The 22,766-nt window shown below is 44.6% G+C and overlaps 1 protein-coding gene across 3 annotated transcripts in view; it reads left to right on the top strand.

Moving 5' to 3' along the window:
* Positions 1-22,766, top strand: part of APLF (aprataxin and PNKP like factor) — a 791,103-nt gene that overhangs the window by 715,338 nt on the left and 52,999 nt on the right. For all 3 annotated transcript variants that reach the window (XM_078649586.1, XM_078649585.1, XM_078649587.1), the window contains exon 10: positions 9,354-9,395. In XM_078649586.1, coding sequence (XP_078505712.1) covers positions 9,354-9,395 — 42 coding nt within the window. The remainder of the gene's footprint in view (positions 1-9,353; positions 9,396-22,766) is intronic.

The raw sequence follows: 22,766 nt of genomic DNA, 5'->3' as shown, positions 1-22,766 counted from the left end.
TTCACATGAGAATAACTTGTTTTTCCACATTGCTAAACTTGCTTTGTAAGCTTAGTCTGTATAGTGAGTGACGAGGCCTTCAAGGTTATATCAACACTGTTGCTTTCGTTCGAACTGATATTCGTACGTTCTAGACATAACATATATGCAGCTGTAGACAGCTCAGATACTGGCGCCTTTAATAATACACTGTGTAGGCATGATTGAACACACTTGGAGAACATTTGTATACTGAGAGCTTGTGCTGAACTCGATGTGATTCACTCCTACTGATCTCTGAGGGATGGGGTCGCCTATGCAAGCCTAAGAGACCTTCTCTAGTTATAAAATAACCTAGTAGCAAGGGAGGGTGAAATATATGTATGTATTTAACCTGTTTCCATTTAGCATTATTACATGCTTTCTCGCTTTGTATTTTATGGAATAGTAACTATGCTGACAATCTTATTTCTTATCATATGTCTGCTTGTATTAGCTAAAATGCTGCACCCGAGATCACGGCGTTAAAATAAACATTTTAAACTTGCTCGTGTCTCCCTTTACTCCCTTTTCTGGACTGGTATGAGAGTATAACGAAAGAGTGCTCATGTTTTCCACCTTACCTGAGGTATCCTAAGTTGCAGGTTCTGGGTTGTCTAATCATTGGTGACTTTGCTATAGGGCAAAGACCTAGGGGTACGATTTGTATCCGGAGCCCCCTCCGTACGAATCGTACCCGTCCGTCCGAGTCGCGAAGTACGATCCGTATTCCGTGAATCCGTTTGAATCGTCGCGATCCGTACGTATTGGAAGGCTGAAACCGTGAACCGTACGACTTGTACACATACCGTACGACTCGTACACATGCCGTACGACCCGACGACCCCGATCTGGATCGGGGTAGGAGGACGCGATTCGTACGGTCCACGTCAGGTAAGGGCGAGTTGTACGGAAAAGCACACAAACACATACACACCGTACGGTCCGTACCCCCCCCGTAACCCTGCGATCATGGGGTGTACGAGCCGTACCCCCATTGTACGATCGGTGTACGAGCCGTACCCCCATTGTACGATCGGTGTTCGAGCCGTACCCCCATTGTACGATCGGTGTACGAGCGGTACCCCCATCATACAATGGGGTTACGGCTCGTACACCGATCGTACAATGGGGGTATGGCTCGTACACCGATCGTACAATGGGGGTACGGCTCGTACACCGATCGTACAATGGGGGTACGTGTCAGGATCCCTAATAATTCAGATTTTGATTCCAGAGATGTCCGCGATCAAATGGACTTGTGTGGGGTCAAAAGGTTCAAGGGACTAAAGACTAGGCATCCGTGGTCGAGTTGGTGGCATGTGCGCAACTCCAAGATGGCCGCTACGGTGCTGGGGCCAGTGGTCTTGCGTTTCTGCAGATCCAGAGTGGGGCTGATGTGACGCGCGCACACCTGAGGTATTGCGCACTTCACTGAAGCGTTTCCCCGAGGTGGTTGTCACTAGTGCGCCCGTAGAGTTTTTTGAGTAATTATTCCCCCAGAGAGTGTTTCCTAGTTTTCTGAGTGCCCAGAGACATTAAGAAGAAGAAGGCAAATATCTCGAGTCCCGTTTGCTGAGTGTCTACATCGGAGCTGTCAACGGAGTTTTTGCCGCCCGCATGAAGTCAGAGTCTGGCGGAGATTCCTGAGCGACAGCTGTGACAACACGAACTCAAGAGCTAAGTGACGAGGAAAATTAGAGTTAGAAATATCGTAGATAAAGACAAGTCTATATATCATAACTGTATCGAGTGAGGAAGCTAAGAGATTGCGAACTTACCTTTTCAGCAGTAGTTGTTCTTTCCTGGAACCTGTTAAAAGAAATAAACAAATTTAAAGATAATTGTTAACAGGTTTAAAGGCACAGAATTAAACTGATATTGTTATGAGAAAACGATTGTGAAGAAGACGTACCTGAGATATACAGTTCAGATAAATACCTAAGGAGAGAAAGAAAAGAAAGACGTTCCTGAGATATACAGCTCAGATAAATACCTAAGGAGAGAGAGAAGAGAAAGCGGAATTAGAATATAAGAGCCCTAAGAACTCATCATAAGAAGACAATTAATATATGTAAATATCAGACAAGGATAAAACTTAAGGATGGTCATATAAAATACCTGGTAGGTCACAGAATTGAATAGTCAATAATAAGCATACAGGGAAAGATAGGTGATTAACCTTATTTAAATGTCTTGCAGATGTAACAAACTTCATTACTAAAAGGAAAAGGCATCAGGCATAAGAAGAGTGGCAGGGTGCTAAAGGACCTTGGGTAGGTAGTAATACATAAAGAAAAATAAATAAATAAGAAAAGAAAAACAGAGAAGAGTAGAGAAGGGAAAATATATAATTGTTGTGAGTTTGTTTAGTTTTCCTAGGTTTTCTTCGGTAGGCTGAGCGAAAGCTGAAGAAGAGTACCAGACAGAAAAACCAGAGGGTTCTGGACCAGTCTCTTCTTGTTCTTTATTATTTTATCCACTTTTCCCCCTTCCCCCTCGCTGATCAGTTAGCGCCAAGATTCCTTCTGGCTCTGAATGATTGGTAGTGGGAGTCGGGAAACTAGCAACTTCTGTTCCTGTGCAAGAATACTGAAAATCAGCAATTAGTAAGAAGGTGAGCTCTGACAGAACGGCTCGTACACCGATCGTACAATGGGGGTACGGCTCGTACACCGATCGTACAATGGGGGTACGGCTCGTACACCCCATGATCGCAGGGGTAAGGTGCGTACCCCTGCGATCATGGGGGGTACGCACCGTACCGGGGGGCCGTTCGTACCTGTTTCGGCGCGAACTCTGCTTTTACGGCTGTTTTCAGCTCCCGTAGAAAAAGGGTTGTACGGTGCGTACCCGACACATATCATACTTGCTGGGTCGTAAAAACCAGCCGCGAACCATACAGATGTCTCGTACAGCGGGTTCTGAGGGAGAAACGTATGGAGATTAGAGTCTTACGGTGTCTTGTACGACTCGTACGGAATACGGCCCCTGGTACAAATTGTACTTCGTCGTACGTACGGGGGACGTTGCAGGGTACGATTCGTACGGGAAAAATGCCCTGAATGGCTATTCGGAGCAGTTTTTCCCGAATCGGAATCGACCCCTAAATGTGACACTGATGCTAGTCTGGTAGGGGATGTTGGGTACTAAGGTGAGTTTTGGTACACCCTAATTCACTGAGGTCCTGAGTTTCTGTGCACAGTTCTGTGACTGAGCAGAATCCCCGCAACAACACAGTGCCACAGCTCATAGCAATCCATTTACTACGGATCTTAATGGATTTTCTAAATGTAGACATACCTCTTTCTGTCTTATGGATCTTTCTCACTTCCCATCCGCAGGGGATGAAATTCCACGGTAATCTTGAAGCCTCTTAGCCTTGCAGCTCAGCAAGAGTCCAGATTCCCTGGCACTTAGAGCAGCCATCTGATTCCTGACATTCAGAGTTAAGTTATAGTGCCCTTTCCACAGTCCTTGTAAGGCAGTTATGACTTCATCCTACCTGCAGCAGATATGCTTCCATTTCCTCCTGCTCTAGTCATCTCTCGATACAAAAGGTGATGATGGACGGAGCGCTTGAACAAATCAAACACTCACCCCCAGTCAACTGATCTGGGTTTAATCCATCACCATTCTTTAGTTCACTCAGCCACCCCAGTTCAGACATGGCTATATGCAAATCAGTCTGACCCTGTGCCTTATGGGAACAGTCCAGCAAAGTCATCTCTCGGCCTTGTGAATTGTGGTAGTTTTATATGGTTAGCTCAACAGGCCATGACAAATTGTCTAATCAAACCGTTGCAATTCCTGCACATTTTCTTCCTTCTATTCTCATCACTATGATCCAGTTCCTGTTTCCAGGGGCTGATTTTTCACAAAGGTAAGCCTATAATGTTTTTTTCTCCAGTTGCACTAAATGACAGAACGGAGCGCTCTCTGCTACTTACTCTCAAACACAACCTTTTTTCCCTATCAGGTGAAAGTAGAGTTATACTCTTTATAGGAAATCTGCAGAGCTCACTGACAGAGACAATGCATGTAGAGCCAGTTTAATTCGGTGTTTTTGTTCTTCAGGGAAAGGTTGGGACCAGTCCCATGCGTTTTAGGAAATATTAAACCAGAGTTTCAAGCGCTTTAGGAGTGCTTCATCATCTACAGTGTTGAATGCCACAGGATTAGAGACACAGTGTGATTTTGAGCTCTTATGGTTAGCACCTTTTCTCTGACCTTATCACCATTGTTTCAGTACCTCTTCGCAGACCGAATCCTTACACATATATACTTTAGGAATCTATTTCACTAATGTGTTTACAGCTTCATAATCTGAAATTAGTCCATATACTGGGTGTATGTAACTTCAAAAAGTGGCAAACTTTGTGACAGCCACCACGAAAAACATAAAATATGCTTATAAGTCACCTCAGCGGTTTCAAGCAAACCGTATTGATTAATTGGACGTTAGTTCCGGAGCCCATGCTCAGAAGCATGTTTTGCTAACCCTATGAAGCATTATACTTAGCTGTCATTCCCATTTTCTGTGTTGTTTAAATAATCACAAGTTGCAATAAATTGTTGCTGGGAGCAGAACTGTCACTTTAATGAGTGCTGTGTACTTTTACGGTATTCCGAAACTGCAATAAAGAGCAGTTTTATAGACCAGAAGCTACACAGTATATAATACATTTATCGTTTGTACGATTTATATATGGAGCGGTGCTTGGGCCTAGTTGGTCCTTTTCATAATCTTGTACATCTGTTTTTCAGATTGCACTGCCTTGCTGCAAGCAGCGCCTTTTGCTGAAGTAGTATCTAAAATTAAAACATTGATGCCTAAAACCAATTGCATCCAGTGAGCTGTAGAAGCAGCAAAAACTAATTGGTGGGTTTTCACAAAACTCAAAAATCCCGTTTACTCTCAATGGTTTAATCTTCTCACGTGCCCCTGGCTGGTGCTGGCACACACAAAATAGCAAGCAGGAAGCATAGTAAGTGAAGTTACAGTGTCCCCGTAAAGTATTTTGTTCTATTGCTTGCTGAACAGAGCAATAGTAGCCAATGTTCTAATGACAAACCGCACCCTCCTCCATGTTTCTCAATTAAAAATGTAATGTATTGGAGCACCAAAATAAGTCTCTCAATCATTGGGGTGATGGAGGGCTGTTACAGATGAACCTACCCTAGCCAATACAGCTGAGTGATCACAATCGAAAGTTCGCTATTAGAGACGTCTGTTGTGTAAACAAGAAACCCCTTTAAAAAATAAATAGAAATATACACATGCAGGTTTAGTGAAGCATATAGGACTAAAACATTCATTAGAGTGTTTATCATAAACAATATATGTAGTATTGATTAACAGGCCTGACTAACTGAGGCCACTAGACCCACACAAATCTAGTGATTCGTATTTGGATGAGGGCGAATGGTATAGAGTAGACTATAACTCTTACTGGAGCAAAGCTACAGTCGAGGCATGACTGTATCTCAATCAACCTTCCCATTGTAGACTTGCGGCAGCTGTGCATTAGCCTCTTGGCAAAGAAATCAAACATTCATGATCCCTGCATCTAGATGAAAATGGCCTGATTGCTCAGATCCTAGCGGTCTCAAACAAATGCACCCAAATGCTTCTGAATTTAACCTAACGGAATCAAATATTGATTGTCCCAAAAAACTGTCAGACATTATTGGTTATTTGCGACTAAAGCATGGATTTTGAGCCTCCTATGCAGTTGATGTAGGGTCTTTGAGAAATATTGTCTATCTTTCGCCCAAAAAAACTCTTACATCTTTGGCAGACAAAGAGACCTGCTAAAAGCTCTAGGGCATCAGCTTGTTTTCTTTCTGCAATAACCATAGCACGCTGTCAATATTCTGTGGTGCTATCTATTCCAGATAACACACTCTTCTCTTAAAAGTTTCATCTGTTGAATGTCTCCTGTAACTTCTCAATTAAAAGTCAAAATATCATTGTACCATTGTAGCTGAGGTACATTGTGAGTGATGCTGATAGAATGTCCTGCAAACAAAATAGCAAATACTTAGAGACCTCATACAGTTGTATGGACTGTAAATCAATAGTAGACTGATGGCAAAGTACATGTTTGTAACTACTCTATTCCTGTCAACTATAATCTTTTTTATGCTACATATTGCCTACATTGGTAACAATAGCAATATTCTTTGAATAGCGGTCTTTACCTTGATAAATTATCAGAAAGTCATCCACAAAAGCCATCATTTTGGGCTTCTGGTACTTCATGTAACTTATAAGGACTTTGACAAACATGGTCTGTTGCAAGCCCAATTAGAAAGAAAATTAACGTGCACGTGTTGATTATTTTTAGAACTTAGTAGCTGGCATGTATCCTCTTAGAATAACCAGTTCTCTTGCTGCATAGGGACACTTATCAAAGCCCTGGTCTAAAGAAGACAAGAATCTATCTGCTAAACCTTTTCTTAGGTGCGAACAACTTCCCACTTGAGATGTATGTCACCTGAATTCCCTCAGGACTGTTCCTAACTGCAGCACTATTGAATTTATGAATGTGTAGGCCCTAAGATTAATTTTTGAAAGGAGGCCATTCATTTAATGAATATATATACACATATGCAGAGGGACACAAAAATCAGTATATCGTGTTTCAAAGGCAATAACCAGATCAATAATCACAGGAAGTCCATTTCACGTTTTCTTTTCTCTTTATTTCTTCATTCCTTTCTTCTCAATGTAGTATAAAAAACACTGGCAGCCGACATGTGTTTCGTCGTATGGACTTTTTCAAGCCAAAGCGATATGGAAGAAAGACCGACAGGTCTGGTCATAATGAGCCAGCAAATATAGCGAAAAAGAATAAGAAAAGAAAACATGAAATGGACTTCGTATGATTACTGATTTGGTTATTGCCATGGACCTCCAGACTCGTGGGGGTGCGGCAGAGGCGGTTTCCTGAACACCCTATTACAAATTGGGCATGGGACCGCCACAGCTCCGCTGCAGCCACCAGGGAACAGCCGGTCCCTGGTGGTATTGCGACGGTCATGAGGCAGTATTATATGCTCGGGGGGACTGCCGCGGTCCTGCCAAGCATATTACATGCTTACTCTCTGCCATGGCTTTCATGACGATTCCACCACCATGAAAGCCATGGCAGAGCAGAAACAAAGGGTGCCTCATGCCCTGTAGATGCACACAGGGGGATACATCATGACCCCCATATGCACCCCATATGCACATGCACACCAGTTCCTGCACGGCATTGACTTTTCAGTCCATGCCTTGCAAGAACTGTTTTTGGCGATCCCATGGAGGTGGGCATATTCAGGGCACCGTGGAAACTTCAAAAACAAAGCCCGCCAGAGAGGAGGAAACTCATAATCTGGCGGTTGGTCTGATCACAGCTTTAGCGGTGCGGCTGCATGGCAGACCTGTTGCCACACCGCCAAAGTAGTAATTGGACCCTTGGTAACGACAGGAATCGATTGCGCCTCATTAGTACCAGTTTAACACCTAAATACAGCAATAAGCAGTAGCTTATTGCTATATTTATTTATATATAGAGCCGGACTATCTCGTGGGTGTGGGAGGTCACGTGGGGAGAGGAGGGTTGCGCTGGGGATTTAATTTAACAATTAAAAAAAATAGACTTACCTTTCCCCCGGCTGTGTCCCGCGCCTTATCGGCTGCTGCTCCTGCTCTTCTGCCAGAACAGGAAGCAGGCAGCCAGGCTCCCTCAACTAAGCCAATCACAACTCTGTTAGCAGCGTTGTGGTTGGTGGGGGCTTATGGGGAGCCTGCATGTAGGAGGTCGGAGTGCGCATGACTGGTTTGGGAGGCCCCAGCCCAACCAGTCATTGTGCCCTCAGGAGTGGGCACACCCCTCCTCTCCTGCCCTGGCTGCTCACAGAGCAGCCCCACTTACAACCAAACCTAGAACGGTAATACCTGAAAGTTTGCACAGTTTGTGCTAGAAACCATTTTTTTTGGTTAAAATCAGCAAATTATGTAGCAGATGATGGATTATTTGGTAAGTGTGGCAAATCTTTAATTATATAAAATACACCGCAGCCACACAACCACATAATTCCTGTGATCCTGCTAATATTTAATGCCTCCTTAATTTGAATTGCACATTATGCAGTGCCTAACCATACAACCAAACGTTAAATGTAGCAGAGATTTTTGTTTTCAGATTCTGCCCACCCTGAGTTCAGGCCTTTTTCCTATTCATAGCTGTCCTCGAGATGGTGCTCAAAAAGTATTTTCGACGTGTTTGAATATAATGTGCAAAAGAATTGGGTTTCCCTAAGGCCTCACTCATACAGCGACCCGTAAATTAGGAGAGAGTGACAAGGTATTCATGTCGATGTTCCTTCTGGATGCTGGGTTCGGCCCTTTCTGAAGCGTCCTTTCCCCCATCTGCCGCCTCCTATTATTTTCTACACTTCATGCACTTTGCTTCCCCCTTCTTATTCATTGTTGAGAAACAATACCAGAATAGCAACCAAGGTGTGTCAAACTTGAATTTTTGTCCATTTTACTGAAAATGAAAGGTGAACAGCTCCAGATTATGATTGGCTGGTAAGGCGCGCTTGAGGAAAAATTCTGCTTCTGTATTTTTCGGTTTAACTTTCCCAAATATTGGAGTTGTTTTTATGTGTGTTATTGGTGTTAATAATATGAGCCTTACTGACTTTTGTGGAGTTTCTTTCCAAATGTTTCTGTATGGAATGGGTCAATATATGCAACAGTGTCACACATACAGTCCACCGTGTAACCTCAAGATCACTCAAAACCGGAAATGTTTTAAATGAAATTATCCTGCACCTTAAAAGAAGTAATATAGTCAATTACAATTTTGCTTTATGTGGTTGTACATTACATACGGTAGGTTTTAATCACGGGAATTGTGTGTATGTGATTACATTTGAGAATCAACCTTTTCAAAACAAGAATGTTTTTCGACAGATTGATTTTCTTATCGTTTCTTTTCTTTTTATCCTTTTGTCACTATATTGAATATAATGTGAGTTGGATGTCTATATTTTTGGTAAATATTTCATTTGAAATATTTAGTTTGAAAAATGTAAACTATCATTCAAAAACATTTATTTTTTAAGAGGTACTCGAAATGTGATTAGTTTATTACCAAGCAATTTCCTTCAACATCCAAACTATATATACTCCTTGTGGATGGGGTGTCCATTCCATTTAGATCTTGGGGTGTCTTGACAATGCAGCTCATAGAGACCCTATTTGATATACGGGTTCCCTCAGTGTCCACAGACTAATTTACCCTCAAATTTAATAATAAAAAATTTTGGTCTTTCAGAACGTGAATCAGGACGGCCAAAACGAAAGACCTCCAAGAAAGGTAAGACTGTACTACTTTGATTGAAGCCAGTGTTTTTTAACTACTAAGTATCTGTGTTCTTTCTTAGATTTGATAACATTTTTTATGTCTAATTGTGTAGCGTCTAACATGTTCTTTGTAGATTGAGCTTAAAATGTATTCACAACAAAATCAGGCATTCACTAGAACTCATCTAGCATAAAAGTGTTTAATTTAGAAGTTAAAGTTTGGCCTCATATATTGGGCTCATGGTTAGATTATACTGTCGAATGAGGAGTGGCTATTAATATACTATAGGAACTGAACAGTTAGCAGTTGTAAGGAAATTATAAGGATTAGTAGAAAAATATATTTCCCTACATTCAGACACTTTTATTTCCAGTGTCATTGGAGGTCTTCAACGCACAAGAGTAATTCGAATATTTTTTCCAGATTTACCAGGATTTAAAAGTAGGGGCCTTAAAGCATCAGGTTAACGGAATCTTTAAAAAAAATGGCATATCCCCATCCATGCCTATGTTTGTCAAGCCGCCTGACTTAAACTTACGTGCATTGTGGATGTTTCTCCACCTAACACTTCTCATATCTGATTCACATTTTTACTAACATACTTGGTAAAACCCCCTTCATGTCAGGCCGACCAAAGATGTGGGTAATGACGATGTACCCCCATTGGTAGCATCTGTTGGCTTACATTTCACCATCCGATGCTAGGAAATGCCAAAGTGAAAACAAAAGTCAGCCCAAGCAGAAATGGTGAAACCAGCCCTGCACTGCGGGATGTTCTGATTAGAATTGGTCCACTGGAGCATGGTTGTGCAATGGCCACCTATCCTATCCAGAAAGCAGCCACCTAGCCTGCATCCAACTGGGAAAATACCAGAGCGACAGAATGGCCTGTCCTGCCCTGATAATGGAACTTGCATAAATTCTGCTGAAGAAGTCTCCTCTACTAAAAGTGGCTTCTCCCAAGTCAGAGACAGACACTCTGATGTAGAGAACAGAGCGACCATTGCAACAATCATAAAATGCGGCACATTTTAACACAATAAAAGGAATTATTGTCCATCAGATTAAATATTCACCATACCATACAAAAAGCAATCTCCACCTCTAGATGTGCAAGCTGTGCCGAAGTGGTTCCTCCCACAATAGAAACATCCACTTTGATGTAGAAAATAGAGCTGCCATTGCAACAAGCATAAAAGGCAGCACCTTTTAACCTGATAAAAACAATGAAACCCCACCAGAGGGAAATTGCACAACACAATGCGAGAAGCTCTGCCAGGAACCGAGGTCCAAAAGAAGCAACTTGCTGAACCACACATGTCAATAGAGAAGCCTGACTAAAAAGAGAGAAATCCCAGGCAAAAGATTCCTAAGCCCCACCACTTACCAGTGAGCACGAGTAGGGAGGCAATTTGAGGAACAACTGACAAAAAAGAGTGGGGGGGGGGGGTGAACTCAGAAAAGGAACCACTACACAAGATACCAGGCAACGTACAACGAATAGACAATCAAACTGATAGGTGTCCATTGTGAAGGATAGACTATAGCGCCTCTGAAGGAATTCCAGTAATCCTCTAGATCAGTGGTTCCCAAACTTTTCACTCCTGAGGAACCCCATTGAGTCACCACTGGAAGCCGGGGACCCCCAAGCAATTTGTAAGATTTGAATTTCAAACATTAAAACAGTAATTCGAAAAATATTAACACACATGTGCACACAAATACTCAAATTACTAAAGATTTCAGGAGCATATTTACAAGCCCCTATTCCCATGGGAACATCACTTTTTGAGACTTTCCTGTGGCGATAGGGGCTTCATCTTATTTACAAGGCAACGTTAAGCCACTTAACGTGGTTTAACGTTGCCTTGTAAATAAGACCCCCTTTCACCCAGTGCTTAGAGTGAAAGGGGTGGACAGTGGTTGTTGCGGTGGGCGTTTCCCCTGCACCGTCAATTGATTTTGACGCTGCCCCATATTTACAAGGGCAGCGTAAATAGGAGGCAGCGCCAAAAGTAAGGCCAGGGAAAACCTGGTCTTAACTTGGCAAAACAAGGTGAAATGCTTCATTTCTCCTCGTTTTTGCAAAACGCCTTGGATGGTTTATGTTCAGGAAGGTGACCCTTCCTGCACATCAACAATCTTTAAAAAAAAAAAATGACATTTTGTAACTTTCATGTGTGCAGCATTAAGCAGCACACATAGAAGTAACAAAATGACATTTCAAGATGGTTTATGTGCAGGAAGGTGGACCTTCCTGTACATAAACAATCTTTCCTTGTTAAGTGTAGCGCCAGCGCAGGGGAAATACAGGGCTGCACCATATTCTTGTACATATGGTGCAGCCCTGCATTTCTGAAGTGGCGGAGTGTGTTGTTAAGCCAAGGAGGCTAACGACACTCTCCGCCACTTCTCTTGTATTTTGTATTGAAAGAATTTGCAAGAAAACGAAAAAAGGTTAATTGGAAGGTTGGTGCAGCATCTCCGTGACTAACTTTCAGTGGTTGGTTTTATTTCGCAGTACTAGGCTCCTGCTCCTGCCAGATCAGACTGGAAACCCAAAGCAGCCCTGGCAAATGATTTCAGACCAGTCCCCGTATGGTGCACACCAAGTGCAGTGAGTGAGCCTGACCACTACACAGGGGGCTTTGGGAGGCTTTCCTCCTCAGAAATTTAGGGAACAATGGTGCAGTCTACAACACATTTATCATTATATATTGAATTGTATTAGCTTTTAAAGAATAGTAAATGAAGACCTGACTATGCACCAGAATACGAAAATCTTTCTGGGGGTTCTTCAATGATTCCCTCACTATCACCCTCCAACAGTGCCTCTCATCGCTCTATAGCTCCTCTGTCATGTGTATTTCATTTTTTATAGCATCTCTCATACCATTGTAGAATGTCAGAGCAATTTACATCACACATATAGTGACAGTGAATCATACATGTAATCAGTGTATAGAAAATAAATGTTACATAAGGCAAAGGGGAGTACAAGGTGTAGAACTCACATGTCATTCATTCGTTTAGGCATGTTTAGAGAGTGCTTGGTCTGGAGAAGCACAAACTCAGGATTCAGACCATAACACAGTGGTTAGCATTGACGTTAACAATAAAAATGTATTTCCACCCAAATAAACCTTTTTAGCAGCACCAGGATAATGAAAGACTGGGAAAAACATATGTCACTAACTGGTACCATGCAGTTTGCAAGCAGCTGTTTGATGACAGTTTATAGGTCACTGTGCTAGATTACGATTGTCACTTATGAACTGCACTTTAGCAAAAGAATCTCTCTGACAAAAGCAGTAACCCAGTGACCTATGCATATAAAATACTGTTTTTTAAAATGCATGGCACACGTTCTTTGCAGTAGGCATATTAACCCTCTTTGTGCTGTACACCTGCCTTTGTTCTCGTGCAGCAGCCTCATATTATGGCTCCTCTGCGCAGTTCCAGGTGCGCTGGCGTGTTCTCTCGGAGTGATTGAGCCTCTTTAGGTGCTTCCCTGTCGCAGTGGCGCTCGCATGATCTAGGCGCACAGCAATGGCAGATGTTCACTGTCACGTGTCTCACAGGGGACGTGTAATGTACCGAGCCAGAGAGGGATCTGGCGGTGTGGCAGCGCCTCACACTGGGCCCGGGGATCTGAAAGGTGTTGGCCCCACCACGTGGGCCGCACTCACAGGTCTCAGCACTCCCAAGGGCTGGCGTGCGTCCCCGCTGGGCCTCTGCAGGGTTGACAGTCTTAGCGCTTCGCCGCAATGGCCAGTGGCCTAAGTACTGTTCAGGGTGCAAGGGCAGGTATCTCCCCTGGTAATGAGTTTGCAAGCAGGAAGAAAACCAGGCGGGGGCAGGCCGCTCACCTTCTTGCACTTGCGGTGATGCTGTCAGTAGATCCGGGGCACAGTCACTGCTTGCTCGGTACTCTTCCCGGGGCCTGCCAGGCTGCTTCAGCGATGCCCTTCCCGCACCTGCATGGCGGCTCCCAGGTGCAGCAGGTACTGCGGAGGAGCACTCGGGTTTTCAGTCGGCTGATTGATTCCAGATCATCGGACGGTCTCGAGGCCGCAGGTCCGCACCTCATGGGCCACAGGCTGCAGCGTCCCGCCGCTCGTGCCACCCTCACCACCGAGTCCTCGCAGGGTCCGTGGTCTCTACAGTTGTACGCATTTAACGTTGGGGGAACACTCAGGCAACGATCACCAGCGATCTTCCCCAGTTGTACGTTCTACTCGCCGCAAACGCTGGCTGGGGGAGCCGAGCGCCCTGTCTCCACCTTGTGCGCACCCGGAGGTGCGGCTCGCAGCTCCAGAGGGATGTTTTGTTTGCTGCCTGCGGACCCCCTGGGAATGTGTCAGGGACCCCTGGGGGTCCGCGGACCACAGTTTGGGAAACACTGCTCTAGATACTCCATCTGACATCCAAGATTCTACAGCCCTCCCCAAAGGAACAGGGAGGTAAATTAATTCTGATGGGGAAAGAAGGTTGGGAAGAGAAGACGTCACTGTTAAGAGGCAGCTTTTTTTATCGAAAGGCAGCTAGCTGCTCAAACTGGATAAAGCTGACTAATGCCCTTCTTTGTAACTGCCAACTACTCTACCAGAGGAACTAATAATCCGTGTTCATACTGTGTTCACAGATATAAAAACATTCAAAATGTCTCCCATCTGTATATACCTTGTTCTGAAGTCACAAATTCTCTCTAGATGAGATGAGTAATCATCTGTTAGCAACTAAAAGAAGAAGAAGAATATGTGACACCTTAACTATACACTTAATGGTGTAATATAATGTATATCTTCATCCACCTCACAATTCAAATGTTTTCTCCAAACAATATGCTCATGGAGTAAAAATTCGAAATATAATTTCAGATCCTTCTCAGTTGTTGTTATATCTCATCCACCTTAAAGGGAAACATGAAACGTCTGTTTTCCTTGCTTTGGAAAATTTCAACCTGAAATACAAGAAGGAGAGAGTGCTTCAATCAGAAATGCAGACGTTCATGAAGAAACAAAAACAAAATGACATCCAAGGACAGAGAAGACATCCACGAGGACTGCGAACAAGCAGTTCTGTGTGGTAGTTCTCCTCAATTCATTCCAACATCCGCTGTGTTTGTAAGCCATATCTTTATATTGCATTTGTCCAAGATGACGGTTCTGTCCACAGATCTCATGAGATGCGAAGTACGGAATGTAAAGAGAGTGCTGGTATTTTCAATTTCATAATGTTAAGTCTCAGACTGTAGTGACAGTGTGTCAGTCTGCATACTGAATGTCCGTGATGCACATTAATTAAGCAAAGCAAATAGGGGACTTCATTCAAAGCAAAATTCATAGAAAATGCTCCCCAACTCAAATTATTCTTGGAAGCCATTTATATACCCATTTCCTTTTCGTATGTCCAGTCACGTTCTAGCTGTGCTACTGGTCCCTGAATGCTGCCATTACCTTGATGACAATCATGGCACCTGTTAGAATTGGGGGTCTCTAGTTGGCAAAGGTAGGTACCTTTGACCAAATAGGGACCCTTGCTTCTAGTTAGGGTAAGGGGGTACACTTCTAAAAAAATCCTCGCTCACCCCCTTGGTAGCTTATCAATACCACTAACAAAAGGTTCAGGGGGAAAAGACAAAAAAAACTAAATGTACTCCAACAAATTGGAAAGAAAAAAGGAAGGAAAAGTAAGAAAAAGTGTTTATAGAAGCCCTATAAGACAGAATTATTGGTATCAAAATGTCATATTTATTACATCATACAACATCAATCCTAAAAACCACAAATATGCTTAAGACAAAAGTGCTGGTATACATAAAAGAAAACATATATCACACAAACCAGACAAGTGGCAAACAAAGAACATTACATGTTGGAATAAAGGAACAACATCAACATAAATATTGTGTCCTTATATCAATTTGGGCCACAGAAGAGCGTCAACAGCGTTTTGACCGCTGTATTATTATGCAGTCATCTTCAGGACTTGAAATTTGCTTGAGCAATATATATCTTGAAGTTAAAATCCGATCAGACCAATCTTTATTTATGGTCGTCCATAGAAACTTTGTGCAACAAAAAATAGCGGAATTAGCAGATCAAGACACCTGGCAGCTACCTTGCTTCTAAGTGTCAGGGCAGTGGCTCCAATACGTTAACCAACTGGTTGCCTCATAATTTGGTGCTTTTCAAACTTCTAAGAAGAGTAAATCATGCCGCGTCCGTAACTGCTGCAGTTGATGACTGCAGCAGTTACGGACGCGGCATGATTTCGCGGGATGAGTTCATGAGTTCGGGGTTTGTGGACAGCCGCTGTGGTTGTTAATCATTTCAGTACAGCCCCTTGGTAGCTTGGCACGAGCAGACAAGCTTATCTCAGAGGCAGAATGTAAAGCATTTGTGAACACATTCAGTAATACTGTGAAAACACTACAAATGGACACCACACCAGTTTAGAAAAATAAGTATTCTTTATTAGACTTAACACAAGACCAAGCAACAAAAATCCACAATACTGTAATAAAAAATAGGCTTTAAAATGATAGAAATAGTTCCGTTCAATGTAGATGGTAAATGCGACACTTTACTATCAAAGTACCTTAAATGCGTCACGCAATACAAACAAAAAGTTCGCTGGGAAGGTGATTCATCGGTTCCTTGCTTCGGGAGAGGTGATGCGTCGGTTCTTTACCGGAGAGGAGGTGATGCGTCGGTTTCTTACAGTAATTCGGTGCGATGCGACAAGATGGCGCCTCAATGCGATACAACAATCCGGTGTGATGCAAGAAAATGGCGTCTCGATGCGATGCGACAACGTTGGATGTGATGGGTGCACACCCGACGGACGTGCAGCAAACTCTGTAACTTCTAAGCCGCGACAGGCCCTGCGACATGATTCTCCAATGATGCGACGGCGACCTCTGCGACGGCGACACGCTTCTCAAGTGATGCGACACACTTCGTCGATGATGCGACGGCGAATAGCTGCAGTGGCGGCACACTTCTTTGGCGCTACGACGGCAACTGCTGTGGTGACAACACACTTCTCTTCGTTGCGTCGCACTTTCAGCTCCCAGCGACTCGTGGTCTTCTCAGAGGGTCCAAACAACAGTAGGCACCTTTCAGCATGCAGAATTCCACAGCAAAGGAATTCAGGGGAGCTTGTGGTGAAGTCTTGTATCCCTGAAACTTCAGGCAGGAGGCAAGCTCAGTTTAAGCCATTGGAGATACTTCTTCAAGATTGAAAAAGTACACACAAAGTTCCTTTTCTCCTTTCCTTGGCAAATAAAGTAACCACTACAGGCCAACCCCAACAGCACAGGGGCAGTCTCCTCCTTGCAGCTTCCTTGGTTCTTCTCCTTGGCAAAGGGTCGTCTTGATTCCCAGAAGTGATCTAAAGTTCTGGGTCCCCTCTTTTATACACCAAAATCCTTTGTCTCTGAAGGTGTCTGTGCCTAGACCAAACCAGTACTGTGCAGTCCTGGAGCACTTTGTTTACACAACTCCTTCTTTCCTTTGACAGTGTGGGCCAGGATCATCAGACACACCACAGGAGGTGGAGCCAGCGTTGTGGAAGGCAGGTACATCCCTATTCTGGCCAAGGTGCAACTCCTCCCACCACTCTACATGTAGATGGGTCTATTCAGCCATGTGCTGACTCACCCTGTCTCCTGGAGCCCCCAGCCCCTGCCACTCACAAAGCAGACAAGTAATACACAACCTGGCAGAGGCAGGCTTGGTAGTTAAGCAGGAAAAAACCTACTTTCTAAAAGTGGTATTTTCAAACACAGAATGTTAAAAACAACTTCACTGAAAGATTTATTTTATCATTCTGAGTTCAGACATACTGAACTCGAATTTCTACCCAGTTCCCCGAGTCAGCTAGGATTATAAGATGTTATAATCAAACTGCTCATTCTGGTCTATGGGGAAGAGGTAGCCTTGCAATAGCGAAAAACGAAAATGGCTGTAATTCACTATCAGGACATGCCACACACATCAGGGCATGTCCTACTTTTTACCTACAATGCACCCTGCCCTTGGGCCTACCTTAGGGGTGACGAATATGTAGAAAAGGGAAGGTTTAGGGACTGGCAAGTGCACACACTTGCCAAGTTGACATGGCAGTACCAGACTGCACACAGGCTCTGCAATGGCAGGTCTGAGTCATATTTTACATGCTGCTTCTTTGGGTGATACAACCAGTGCTGCAAGCCTACCAACAGCATTTTATTTACAAGACCTGGGCACACGCAGTGCCCTGTACTAGGGTCTGATAGCCAACAACAGGTCAGAAAAAATACAGGAAGAAGGCAAAAAGTTCAGGGATGACCCTGCAAAAAAGGCCAAGTCCAACAACACCCAAGGCCAAAATGCAGAAATTACTGGAACCCTTAAAAGAGGGAAAAAGAAAGGCAGAGTGAACAGAATCACGTAGCATTCCCAAAACCTGGCCAGAATAGAGGATCAAGGAAAGAAGGGCCAGGAGCATAACCCAGGCAAACAGAAAAGCATTCTCCATCCCCTCAGTTGGATCAAGGGGTACCAGACAAAACACCCCCAGCAGACAAGCAGGATCTGGTAGGGATCCAAGGCTAACACTCAAAACTCCTGGCACTCCAAATAAAGGGGAAACATCCCAACTTAGCAGAGACAGTTCAGGCCCAGAAGGGAGCACAAAGATAAGGCAAGGAGAGCATAATCACCTAATAGAACCAAACCAGACAAATGGCCAATGGTGATAGGCCCAGGAGAAGAATCCTGGCAGGGTTAAGGCGATCCTTAATTCCAGCATGAAGCATGAATGGAATCTAGTGGTGAACATCCCAAAATCTCATCTCAGCAGACCCTGAAGAAAGATCAAAAAACCCAAAATTAGGATCCAGAGAGACAAAAATGCAATCCAGACACTCCATGCCCTGCAAGGAGCACAGAGAGAGTCTAGAAAACCTTCTTCCAGTAAATCCATGATAAAGGAGGTAAGTGGCCCCTGAGAAGGATCATGACAGGAAGAAGGTAGCCTAACTGGGTGCACAAGGGGAAGCTAGGGTGCGGAGAGTCCCAAACACAGCAACAAGTGAAGCAGAACAAATGCCAAAGAACGAGGGCCTAAGAGAAGAACTCAGGCTCAAAGAAGGCAATGCCTAAGCCCAACAGGGAAAACAAGAGAACCTAACACATTCAAAGGCCCCAAACCATCTCCCAACATAACTAGAGTAAAAGCCCAAGGAGAAAAAGGATCCAGAAAATGAACCAGGTAGGGAGAAGGCAATCCCCACTTCCCAAGCTCAACTGAGAGGAGAGCCAGGTTAGCCAGAGCACCCAAACCTCTTTTCAAGCGACACCAGATAAACAAGTAGGGAAGGGAGGTGGACAGTTAGTAAAACCCAAGCCCACCAAGCACCACATGGCGAAGAGAAAAAAAATGGCCAGTGTTATGGAGTCATGTGACTAGTGACCCAGAACAAAGTATCAAAGAGATATAGCTTTTGCAAGAAAAGGACTGAAGGAAGCTGGAGGTAATCCCCAAGCCTTGAGTCCAGCAGGAAACACAGGCAAAGCCATGGTTGCCAGCGGCGCCAAACCTCATGCAGTAGCCCAGAACAAAAGACCAAGGGACAAGGAAGCCAAAAGAAGGACCTGAGGAAGTAGAAGCAGACCTCAAGCCCCAAACCTAGCAAGGAGCAAATAGGGAAGAAAAGCTGTCAGAGACCCTGTTCTATATACAAAATGACCCTGAGCCATTGGCCACAGGACACAGGAATAGGAGAACCTAAGTCCGGTAGTGCACATGCTCCTCTCTGTCGTAGATGAGGAAAAGCAGGACTGCCCCAATAAGCTTCAGCCAGGTGCAGAGGAGGTCTCTGAAAAATGCTCATCTCTCAACAACACGTATACGCACAAGAGAATCTCAGACTAAGGTCAGAAACAGAAGACCAGTGTCCAGTGGCCCAGCACTGAAGACCTCTGCAACATTCGAGACTCAGCCAGAAAGGGATGGAAGAAGAGGACCAAGCTTCCATCCAGGCAGAAACTACAAACAGAGGCCAACTCCAACTTGGGGACAGTACTAAAAGAAGTCAAACAAGATCCCTTGAGGTACAAAGCTGTAACAAGGAGGATAGTGGCAGACCTGAGAGGATGTGACCCTATGACCAGAGCTGACGACTTAAGAACTGGGGAAGCAAGTTCAAATCTTGCATCCTGTGATCCTGGGCAAAACACTTTATTTAACTGTGCCTAAAAAATGAAAGTGTCCTTGTGTAATGTAATTGGTGCTCATGTAAAGTGCTCCAATACCTTTGGGTCAAGTTTGTGCCATATATAAACGACAAATCATGGCAATTGGAGTGTCACGTGCCAAGCATAGGCTTTCCTTTCAACCCGCTGTGTAACTCTTCATACAGAGAGGTAGGAGCCCCTAACGAACACCCTAGTGGCCTCCCTAATGCATTAGGTGGGTGTGGCCGACGTGATTGGTGTCTGTTGGGGTTGCTGCAGCTGTGGTTGGGGCATGTCCGGTCCCTCCCTTTTTCCTGATTCTAGGCCTGTTGGTAACTGTGCCACAAGATGAGGAGCAGCTGGGCTGACGCCCCTAAGGGCACAGAGAGGCTCCTGTGGAGGCAGTGGCCCCTGAACATTGTGGTGTTGCAAGGAGAGGTGGGACTCCTGTGAGGAGGCACCCGATCTGCCCTTTTCCCATCTCCTACACCTACCAAGCCCACCTGAGGACTGCAGGGGAACATAGTCGGGCCTCGAATCTGATGCTTCGATGATGGCATCTGGGGCACAGCAGCCTGGAGGAAAGACTGCAGTTCAAATAGACTTCCACCTTGGAATCTGTTGAACCAACCCATCAAAATGGTGAAAGATAAGATGACAGGGAGCCACAGCTGAATAGACAAGTATACTAAACAGCAGACACAGGAAAAGGCTCCCCAGCTGCAGGAGGAGATGGTTTCACTGGCTACTATACTGCAGGTTATTGATACCCACAAAGATCTCCACTACAAGATTGGTGGGGTTGGGGTGAAGGCCTCCCTCCTACGCAATGATCTATCAACTTTATCAGTGAGAACTACTCAGGCAGAGGGGTGCATTTTTTCACTGGAATATGTGGCTGGCACCACCGGTAAAGAGCTCCAAAGACTGAAGACTCTGACAGAACTCCTCAAACACTGTATAAAGGATGGGAGCACTGATCTTGCAGAAATAACCTGCACCTGGTGGGTCTGCCGGAGGGTGCAGAGGGTCAACAACCATAAACATTCTTTACAGATAGGTTTAATGTATGGATCCTAGGCTAGCTACTGTTCTCCTGCTTCATTCAATAGAGGACTCACAGAGCTCTGTCTCCTAGACAACCACCTGGTCCCCCACTCCGAATCATGTGGGAACTGAACTATACAGACAGGGACACTATACTGTGACAGGCCCCCTGCCTACAAGATATTCGACTTGTGGACTCTAAGGTGATGTTATTCCCGACACCTCCACCAAGGTGCATCTCATGCGTATATCCTTTTTGGAGGTAAAAAAGAAACTCAGGACCATGAACATTTAAATGTGCTTATTTACCCCACTAAACTCAAAGTGCAGTTCCAAGGCAAATCCCTCTTCTTTGAAAACCCAGAGATGGCATAGGAATGGGAGGCAGAGAGGAAGAAGTTGCCAGCGACACTGATGGACCCTCCGCTGTTATGAGAGCAGAAGGGCCCACCCCAGAGAGAAGGGCAGAAGAGGAAACAAAGTGGGAGGGGGTGCAACCGACGAGAGCCGACCCGTGCACAGAGGCTGGAGACTACTTCATCGGATGGATACGACCTAGGCTAGAGAGTGGTTTCCCCCCTGCAGCCGGGCATGTAGCTGCCTGCCCGGGGAACCATGATACCTAGGGCTACCTGCCCCCTCCCGGATACCCCCACCCCAATCTTCTACTCTACTGACTTAATGTGGCTGTTTGGGGCACCATTGTTCATGCAATGAGAGGCCTATGCGGAGACAGTTACCCCGCCAATTCAGACTTTGATACATTTGTCTTTTATGTTAGTTTATAGTTTCTATTGGAAATGCTGGTTTTTGGGCGACAGATGCTTCCAGAACCAAAGTATTTCATGGAAGGGTTTTTTGGGGGTTCAGTGGTTATGCTTTTGTTACACACAGGTGCCACACACAATGCTTTTTACCTATATTCCAGACACATGTGACTTACTACTCGCCATGACTATACTAGTGAGCGACATACACTGTAAGGTTGTAAATGGCCTGCTGGATAAGCGCAAGCGGATGGCATTCCTTCGATTCATGCTTATATTGGCTCCAGCAGTGCTCCTACTGCAGGAGACTCACCTGCTTGGGGACTGATGTACCTTGTTGGTCCAATATGGCTTCAACCGGGTGTATCATGCTGGAGTTACTAGGGCATCTAGAGGTGTGGCCACCCTGCTGCATACAAATTTACCCTTTGTGGCCATGGAGATTGTCCAGGATACACTGGGTCAGTACATAATGATATTGGGCTCTCTGTTTGAGACTACGGGCTGTAGGTAATATAAACACCCCTACCCCGCAGGGGACACCAGTGAGGGAAATTACATGAATGTTTACGTCGGTCCCATAACCAAATTTTTAGAAGATAGGTTTGTCCATCACGTATCCACACAGGAAGGCAGGATGACTCGGGATGCATCCGAAATAGCTGAAACCTGTGTGTAATACTTGAAACAGTGATCGACATCCTGATAGAGCAGTGATCCGAAATCGGCTGTCCTGGGTGTGTACCCAAGGTGGGATGTGAATTGGGGGCAGAAGCTATTGGTTGGGATTGGGTTATGCTTGCTAAACAGGACATTGTGGGTCATCGGAAATCTATTGTGTTCCCTCCCAGGGCAAAATGGTTGAGAGGGATGGACTATAACTCACTTGCTGAAGAGGCGGTATAAAAATCCAGAGGCTGCCCCCAAAAACACCTTAAAATGTGGGTACAATGGAGTGAAAAACTCAATACTCCATGACATACGTACGCGATGGGCAGCCACACGTGTGGAAGGGTGGATCATTATACTGGAGAGGGGCTGCATTCCAAAGACTTATGTTGGGTTGTGCGGTCTGTTGTAAATGCGGGACGAATGCAGTCAAAAGAGGAAGGAGCATCTTCTGGTCTTGTAAAAATATGGTTTTGTTTGACTCTTCTTTTCTAGATTTCAAATGCACAATGAAAAGAAGTTGAAAAACAAATCTTATAAAGCTGCTTGACAAAGGCTGGTTTCTATATTGCTCTGAATACTATTAGTTATGTCAATTATTCTGTTGGCGTTGGGTCCACTCATGACCCACTATGGAGTCATTCACATTAATATGCTCAAGCCCTGCCTGAAGT

This window comes from Lissotriton helveticus, chromosome 6 (assembly GCF_964261635.1).
Source record: "Lissotriton helveticus chromosome 6, aLisHel1.1, whole genome shotgun sequence".
NCBI lineage: Eukaryota > Metazoa > Chordata > Amphibia > Caudata > Salamandridae > Lissotriton > Lissotriton helveticus.
This window is presented reverse-complemented; position numbering and strand designations above follow the sequence as displayed.